This window comes from Fusarium oxysporum, chromosome 6, assembly GCF_000149955.1.
Source record: "Fusarium oxysporum f. sp. lycopersici 4287 chromosome 6, whole genome shotgun sequence".
NCBI lineage: Eukaryota > Fungi > Ascomycota > Sordariomycetes > Hypocreales > Nectriaceae > Fusarium > Fusarium oxysporum.
Window position 1 is genome coordinate 3,515,232 of NC_030991.1, and position 9,551 is coordinate 3,524,782.

At 47.6% G+C, this 9,551-nt stretch overlaps 1 protein-coding gene across 1 annotated transcript; it reads right to left on the reverse strand.

The window, feature by feature from the left end:
* Positions 1-8,137: 8,137 nt before the first annotated feature.
* On the reverse strand, positions 8,138-8,887 carry FOXG_14020 (uncharacterized protein; the record flags this gene model as incomplete). Its single annotated transcript, XM_018394087.1, has 1 exon — positions 8,138-8,887. One exon carries the CDS (start codon positions 8,885-8,887, stop codon positions 8,138-8,140), a length of 750 nt encoding a protein of 249 aa, XP_018253532.1.
* Between the last annotated feature and the right edge of the window lie 664 nt (positions 8,888-9,551).

Here is a 9,551-nt window from a genome sequence, read left to right on the forward strand (position 1 = left end):
GACGTAGGGTAAGAAGAAAGCGTCATAGGGAGCGGGAACATATTTGGCGATGTAGACCGGGCCTTGGCGCAGGCTTCGCCATGGTTAGAGTCTGCGCAGAAAAATACGCCGAGAACACCTGCTCGCTACACCCTTCATGGTAGGCATATATATAGGTATATATAGTACAACATGGTTTCCGAATTCTAGAGTCTTGTGCGCTGCTTACTCTGCACAAAGATCCTCTCGGGCGATGACAGGAGACAGGCGTTGATTTCCTAGTTGAAAAACCTGTTTTCACAGGTGGTAGAGATGTGCTGTTTCTACAACTGCGATTATCTTCGGATGTATTGACTGGTGGCTTTGAAGCTTCTGTCCTGGCGGGATGAGAGTGCTAATTTATGCGTGTTTGAGAGTGATGGAGTAGTGCGGCTGCTGTGGCTCTACGAGACAGACGGAGGAGATGATTATATATATTCATGTGTAGCATAGGGGCGTGTCAACTGGTGCAGGAGTATTAGTACTATATGCCCAGATTGGAACAGAAATTACAAGTGACAAGTTCCTTGGGATTGTTATTTGAGAATTGTGTAAATGTGAAATCGGTGTGAGTGAGTCGTGTAAGTGCCTTCCGGAGGCTCAGCTCTTCCTCCAAAAGGCGACTTTGGAAGAGTAGAAGATGAAGGGGGCGAATTTCGCCTGCACATCTACACGCCTGTGGCCACTACGAAAGTTCCTTTCAAACCTGTCGATCTGGCCCGCAGGGAGTATGCGCCATGGCCCTGGAATGGTTGAGCGTGAATCGCAGAGAATGCCCAACTTGACTACAAATTCTATTCAACGGCTTGCGCAACGCGATGTAATATGCCTCCGATTGGTCGGCCTCAACGCAGCAGTGTATTCCTTTTTACACTCGAAAGGCGGCTGTGTCGAACTAGCCAATGGTTACAATTGAGAACATGGGTTGTCTGCGCAGCGCAAGAAGCCGATGCCAGGATCTTTCAGATACTAGCCCATCATTTCTGCGCAAGCCTCTGGACCGACTCGCCCTGTTTCTTAACCTCTTCCCCTTGACTCGGGAGCTCAAGGCTGTGGATTCGGGCAATACGAAGAATTCCTGAAGCGACACTCGGAGGCGACATCAGTTTGAAATGTGTTTTTCCAGCCCCAGGTAGCCATTCTGTCTCTCTTCTACCGACATCTCTGAGGCTCTCAAGACTACCCCGCATTGATAAAAACCTCGCTGATACGTCAGCCATTTTTGTCGAACACGAGGATCCTGGAAGCATCATGCCACTCATCAAATCCAAGGGATGGACTGGCGGGCAGGTACCTCAATGGGTACGAAAATCTCGCCGTGTCTAGTTCGTGCTTTCCTCGTGAGCACTAGCACTTGTGCAGCGTATAGTGTTCAAAGAATGCATGGCGTATCAAGAAAAAGCTATTCGCATAGGTGACGGTTCTCCTTTGCTTCATAGCGCAGTCCGGTTTGTTAGTGGCCGGCCCATCGGTGCAACGATCACTTTTCCAGCTTGCCCTTTGTTGAATATCCAGTGAAGCATTCTACCATACCGTCCCCTGCGCGGCAAGGTTGTGCGATGCTCATCATCATCATAAGATCTGATTCTTCCTCTATTGTGCCAGCTGGCGACTCGCCCGATCCAATGCGGTTTCAGTGTGTGAAGGCCGTCTATGCTACCCGTCAGAGAGTAAGGTGGTGTTATGAAAGACTGGGCTAACGAGGCGGTGCATGATGAGGCGATGGCGGAAATCTACATTGACCTATGATAGCGGTTCTCAAGCAGCAGTAATTTCAAGCTCTTTCCTTATCAATAAACTAAAATACACACAAGGAACCTAAAAAGGCATTCTCGGAATTATTTCAAATCTTTATATCCAAAAGGATTTGACAAAATGCTGAAGCTGCTCTTCATGATTAGCAGTGCGATGTCCCACGTCAATCGAGGCCCGGATCCATTCTTAAGATTTGATTTCCTCCTCCTATTGGTTGCCAGCCTTGGCCGGACTCGCCCGATTCCCAATGCGAGTTTCAGTGTGTGATGCCCGGTCTATGCTACCCGTCCAGAGAGTGAGGTGGTGTTATGAATGACTGGGCTAACGAGCCGGTGCATGATGAGGCGAAGGCGGAAATCTACTTTTGACCTATGATAGGGCGGTTCTTTCTAGCAGCAGTAATTTCAAGCTCTTTCCTTATCAATAAACTAAAATACACACAAGGAACCTAAAAAGGCATTCTCGGAATTATTTCAAATCTTTATATCCAAAAGGATTTGACAAAATGCTGAAGCTGCTCTTCATGATTAGCAGTGCGATGTCCCACGTCAATCGAGGCCCGGATCCATTCTTCAGAGTTAATATCCTCGTCCTGCGGGTTGAGGGCCTTGCCCGGATTATACTGATTCTTCATCGAATCGCATCCGGGATGCACGGCCAATGACTCTCCAGCAAGTGAGGCAGAATCCTCAGTAAGTGAGTACGAGCCTCCGTCTTTTCTATAAGGCTGAAAAGGGTTTTTGTATCATGGGGTGGTCTTTCTAGAGATGGATTTAATGCTGCATCATTACATAAAATGCGCTTTTTGCATTAAATATTTAAAGCAAGACGCGCTTTGTATGCATTATTTCCTGTCGCACTGAGCGTGCTTAAAGGGTTAGAGTGAATATGATGAGCAGCAGCAAATGTGTTGATTGATGTCTTAAGTTTTCTCTTGTGCGGGGTATTCCATCCCGCACAGTTACTTAAAGCATATAGCTAGATTACTAATGCCTACCCTGCGACATTTCCTCTTCTATCTTAGGCTTAGCGCCTTCTATAATAGGTTTAGTGCATAGGAACAATATAAGTCCTTTTCCGACCTCCTTTTCTCCACAGCCTTCAACCGTCTGTCGATGTATCCCCCTGAAACTTCTCAATTCGACTCCCCACTACCTTCAGACCCTCCGTGTGTCTTCTACAATGCCCAGAACCCCTGGAAGGCCAGCCGATCACCAGGTCCACCGAGAATTTATCACGCTTGCCTCCGACGCTAGTTCGGGTTTCAAGAACTCTAGAGTCAAGTGCAAGCACTGCGGCCACGAGATAACCAAGGGCACTACTCGTCAGAAGAAGCACTTACTTCGCCATTGTCCCAATTACAAAAGGCAGCAACAGTCTCAGCAGCCTCAACTTACTCATCACTTTCCTGTAGTGGACAAGACCTTTAAGCAGATGCTTGATGAGCTTGCTGCTATAGCAATTTTTGCTGATGGCCGTCCATTTAACCTCTTTGAGTCCAAACGAATGCGGATTCTGTTGAGCAAGCTAAACACTGCCTGGCAACCACCGTCTCGTCGCCGAGTACAGCGGCTGCTAGCCCCGACTTATTCTCAGTACCACAATCAAGTCCAGGCTATCCTCGACCAAGCAGAACATATCAACGTAATCTTTGACGCCTCAGACAACATCACAAGTCATCGAATTATCAATATCTCGATACAGGTGGCAAATGGTACGGCGTTCTACTGGAAGACGTTTGATACAGGACAGATTCAACACACGGCTGAGCACTACATCGATCTTTTGTATCCTGAGCTGGAGATAATTTGCAAGGGCAACTTCTTGCGAATTAACTCGTTTTGCACAGATACGGATAGCGTGATGAGGAAAGCTCATGTGCATTTGGCAGCAAGAAAGGAATTCCAACATTGCTTCTTTTCCCTCTGCGATTCACATGGGCTACAGCTACTCATCAAGGACATCCTAGAGCAGCCGTTCTTTGAGGAGGCATTCAAAAGCGCTACATTAATTGTCACCTTCTTCAAGAAGTCGAAACTGCAGTTGGCTCGATTGAGAGAAGCACAAAAGGCAGCTTGGGGCCACCATAAGGCGTTTTTATCTGCGTGCGTCTTTCAGTTTTTCTGACTCCTAGCTATAGCTGACTGCTCGCTTTAGTGTAATCACACGCTGGGGCAGTCAGTTCAATGCTTTACAGTCAGTTTTACGCTGTAAAGAGCCTCTCCAAGCATACGCTCGCCGTCCTGACGTAAGGGCAGAGCTAGCCTCCGGCTCTCTCGAGCTTCTTCCAAAGGTGCTGGAGTCTGTCAATAACCCTCACTTCTGGATACGCCTAGAGACTGTTTTGGCCATAATTAAGCCTGTCAACAGTCGTCAGCGTGCCTCAGAAGCCGATCGGGCTCACATCGGCCATGTGATTCCTCGTTGGCTGGAGATTAAAGCAGAATGGAAAGCACTTGACGAGTCTCAGCAACATCAAGACGTGAATTTCAGCGAGCTGTATTCCGTATGGTTAAACCGTATGGATAAACAGACATATGATATTCATTATGCGGGATTTGCATTACGGCCTGACACAGTCGGGACTAAGCTTGAAGAACAGCTGATGATGAAAGTGCTGCAGTTCTTTAAGTCAGCAGTCAATCCTGCTGACTACATCAATATTGTTCGAGAATTTAACCACTTCCGAGCACAATCGGGCGGCCGGTTTGCTGCAGGAGGCTTAGTCTATTCAAAAGAATGGACTCCATTAGATGCTTGGATGCTTCTTGATAACCAAGGCAGCAAGCTGGCTGCACTTGCAGTCCGGATCTTTGGAACCATAGCCAATTCAGTTCCCTCAGAGAGATCATTCTCGGCAGTTAACTTCCTCCACAGCAAGGCACGCAACAGACTCACACCAGCCAACGCTGACAAGTTGGCGTTCATCTACATGAACGAACGGGTGCTAGAGAGGATAACGCAGTCTCAGAATCAACCTCTTGATCATCGCAATGATCATTCTACGGTGGTCAGCTGGGAAGATTTGACAGAAGACGGTTGGCTTACACTCGAAGATACGTATATGGAAATTCATTGCGCATCAAATCTGGAAGTTGACGCTGTTGTCGGCGAGTTCACTCACCAACCCGCCTCCGACGGAGAAGAGACAGTGGTGGACACACTTGAGGTCGAAGATGGGTCAGAGAGCGAAGGAGCGGGGGAAAAATTGACCTAATTTTGCTTGGTTGTTTGTATGATATGGCCCATGGGCAGCTTCATAAATGGGTCGTAATATTGCAATAAAAAGCGCGCTTTTTATTAGGAATAAAATGCTGCTTCGTTATAATAAAAAGCAGCTTAATACACATGTGTATTATGCACGTGCCCATCCCTATCCCTGACCCCCGTATGCAATTCCCTTGCGAGCTCGTTCCTGGTCCATACTGGGTTGATGCGGCGGGTAAGGTATACATGGGCGCTGCCCCTTCACTTATATCAGGTGGACGTCTTAGTGACCAGATGTCTCTGCCTTTAGCATCGGCTCCATTTCTAGCTCAAGATAGCTTACTTATCTTCAATCGTGCATCTATAGACACTTACCTGGCGCTTGCAGATGTTCCGTCGTCGATGTCAAGTCTATGTATGAGCACGAGGTAGTGTTAGGTCAATGGATCGAGGCATCGTTCCCAGGCACCTTGATGAGGCAATACAGGTGGCAAAAGAAGCCGTGCTATCAAGGGCCGCATTAGGGGTTCGAAAACCTGAAAGACCTAGGGATGGGCACGTGCATAATACACATGTGTATTAAGCTGCTTTTTATTATAACGAAGCAGCATTTTATTCCTAATAAAAAGCGCGCTTTTTATTGCAATATTACGACCCATTTATGAAGCTGCCCATGGGCCATATCATACAAACAACCAAGCAAAATTAGGTCAATTTTTCCCCCGCTCCTTCGCTCTCTGACCCATCTTCGACCTCAAGTGTGTCCACCACTGTCTCTTCTCCGTCGGAGGCGGGTTGGTGAGTGAACTCGCCGACAACAGCGTCAACTTCCAGATTTGATGCGCAATGAATTTCCATATACGTATCTTCGAGTGTAAGCCAACCGTCTTCTGTCAAATCTTCCCAGCTGACCACCGTAGAATGATCATTGCGATGATCAAGAGGTTGATTCTGAGACTGCGTTATCCTCTCTAGCACCCGTTCGTTCATGTAGATGAACGCCAACTTGTCAGCGTTGGCTGGTGTGAGTCTGTTGCGTGCCTTGCTGTGGAGGAAGTTAACTGCCGAGAATGATCTCTCTGAGGGAACTGAATTGGCTATGGTTCCAAAGATCCGGACTGCAAGTGCAGCCAGCTTGCTGCCTTGGTTATCAAGAAGCATCCAAGCATCTAATGGAGTCCATTCTTTTGAATAGACTAAGCCTCCTGCAGCAAACCGGCCGCCCGATTGTGCTCGGAAGTGGTTAAATTCTCGAACAATATTGATGTAGTCAGCAGGATTGACTGCTGACTTAAAGAACTGCAGCACTTTCATCATCAGCTGTTCTTCAAGCTTAGTCCCGACTGTGTCAGGCCGTAATGCAAATCCCGCATAATGAATATCATATGTCTGTTTATCCATACGGTTTAACCATACGGAATACAGCTCGCTGAAATTCACGTCTTGATGTTGCTGAGACTCGTCAAGTGCTTTCCATTCTGCTTTAATCTCCAGCCAACGAGGAATCACATGGCCGATGTGAGCCCGATCGGCTTCTGAGGCACGCTGACGACTGTTGACAGGCTTAATTATGGCCAAAACAGTCTCTAGGCGTATCCAGAAGTGAGGGTTATTGACAGACTCCAGCACCTTTGGAAGAAGCTCGAGAGAGCCGGAGGCTAGCTCTGCCCTTACGTCAGGACGGCGAGCGTATGCTTGGAGAGGCTCTTTACAGCGTAAAACTGACTGTAAAGCATTGAACTGACTGCCCCAGCGTGTGATTACACTAAAGCGAGCAGTCAGCTATAGCTAGGAGTCAGAAAAACTGAAAGACGCACGCAGATAAAAACGCCTTATGGTGGCCCCAAGCTGCCTTTTGTGCTTCTCTCAATCGAGCCAACTGCAGTTTCGACTTCTTGAAGAAGGTGACAATTAATGTAGCGCTTTTGAATGCCTCCTCAAAGAACGGCTGCTCTAGGATGTCCTTGATGAGTAGCTGTAGCCCATGTGAATCGCAGAGGGAAAAGAAGCAATGTTGGAATTCCTTTCTTGCTGCCAAATGCACATGAGCTTTCCTCATCACGCTATCCGTATCTGTGCAAAACGAGTTAATTCGCAAGAAGTTGCCCTTGCAAATTATCTCCAGCTCAGGATACAAAAGATCGATGTAGTGCTCAGCCGTGTGTTGAATCTGTCCTGTATCAAACGTCTTCCAGTAGAACGCCGTACCATTTGCCACCTGTATCGAGATATTGATAATTCGATGACTTGTGATGTTGTCTGAGGCGTCAAAGATTACGTTGATATGTTCTGCTTGGTCGAGGATAGCCTGGACTTGATTGTGGTACTGAGAATAAGTCGGGGCTAGCAGCCGCTGTACTCGGCGACGAGACGGTGGTTGCCAGGCAGTGTTTAGCTTGCTCAACAGAATCCGCATTCGTTTGGACTCAAAGAGGTTAAATGGACGGCCATCAGCAAAAATTGCTATAGCAGCAAGCTCATCAAGCATCTGCTTAAAGGTCTTGTCCACTACAGGAAAGTGATGAGTAAGTTGAGGCTGCTGAGACTGTTGCTGCCTTTTGTAATTGGGACAATGGCGAAGTAAGTGCTTCTTCTGACGAGTAGTGCCCTTGGTTATCTCGTGGCCGCAGTGCTTGCACTTGACTCTAGAGTTCTTGAAACCCGAACTAGCGTCGGAGGCAAGCGTGATAAATTCTCGGTGGACCTGGTGATCGGCTGGCCTTCCAGGGGTTCTGGGCATTGTAGAAGACACACGGAGGGTCTGAAGGTAGTGGGGAGTCGAATTGAGAAGTTTCAGGGGGATACATCGACAGACGGTTGAAGGCTGTGGAGAAAAGGAGGTCGGAAAAGGACTTATATTGTTCCTATGCACTAAACCTATTATAGAAGGCGCTAAGCCTAAGATAGAAGAGGAAATGTCGCAGGGTAGGCATTAGTAATCTAGCTATATGCTTTAAGTAACTGTGCGGGATGGAATACCCCGCACAAGAGAAAACTTAAGACATCAATCAACACATTTGCTGCTGCTCATCATATTCACTCTAACCCTTTAAGCACGCTCAGTGCGACAGGAAATAATGCATACAAAGCGCGTCTTGCTTTAAATATTTAATGCAAAAAGCGCATTTTATGTAATGATGCAGCATTAAATCCATCTCTAGTCAGGGACAATTACTTGCGTTATATCCCTGAGCAATAAGTTGGTAGGTTGTGTGAGTGTGCTAGTGGATATAGAACTTGTAATTGAATCGACCTGGGATGCTATACCGTGACTCTGCGAGTCAAAAGCAACGAGAACGCCTTGGGGACCATGCTGCGAGCACATATTATTCGATGGAGACTTAGGTAGCAGTGGACGTAGTCGGTCAGCTCCAACGGCTTTGGGCGAAGGTGGAGGTAACAGAGGCTTCATAAGCGCACAGATGCTCGTCTTAACTTTCTCACTCCTGCGGCAAAGGAGTTCGCCGGCACCCTCCTCCTCAAGGCCCTCGAGAGCAGAGACGTGGGTGCGGAAGACAAATTGGTTGACGTCTTTGGTAAAAGCATCGTGAAGCCTCTCACACTGCTGCTCCTTGCCCTCCCAGTCGCGTGTGTTAGTCTTGACATCAACGCAATGAATTTCCTTGTGGTATCTGACAAGAACATCGATGGTGTCCTTGGTGAGCTTATAGGCGACCTCATTCTCCAGAACCATGTCGATATGAACAACGTATGCCTCAACATGGACGAGTTCATAATTCATAATGGCCTCGATCAGAGGGTTGCTAGCATCCCGTTTGAAGTCGGACTCAGGTGCCTTGGGTAGCATGAGCGATGTTAATGTCCATATGGCATTCGGTGATGAAAGAATTTCACAGAGATATTCCTTGTGTTGCTGTACGGAGTTGAGAGGGCGTTTTTCCGTCATGATACGCTTCAGGGTTTTAGTAAGCCATGGTTCAACCTTGGAAGCCAAGACAACTTGAACAGATGAAGCTCGACGGGCGAAAGGAGCAGCGGATGCCGGTAGAAGTTGAACTTTCCCAGACATGCTGCTTTGTTACATGGAAGTTGAAGGAGGTTAGATGTTGCTGGCTCTTCGTGAAAGTGCACAGTTGCAACTTGAGAGGGACATGGCCAACATATGTAGAGTATTTAACATGGTGGAGGCATCGGAACTCCCGCAATACTGGCAAATGGCTCAGCGGGAGTAGACTACGCTACCGTCACGTTGCCATATTTGCTAGCGCCAACAGACGTGCTAAGGATCACTTGAATGATCATGTTCAACAGAGCCCCTGCGTATCTCCTATTCATCTCGTTCCTGTCCTGCACTTGCTCCTGCCTCCGTTACCTGTTCTTGTCGACAGAAGGATCGGGTGGCTCTCTACGTTTGTTATCCTTCATGTGGTACTCAAGGGATTGAAACGAGGTCGGGGGATTACTTGAGCTGCCGTACGACGGGGAGGTGGAGACAGAATGAACAACTGGATTACCGTCGAAGCTTGCCCTCCATTGCCGCATGTTAACGCTAAAGTGTAGCCTTGTGCCCAAGCAATATTTAGTCTAGCCAATCTTTCCCACCTGTTGGA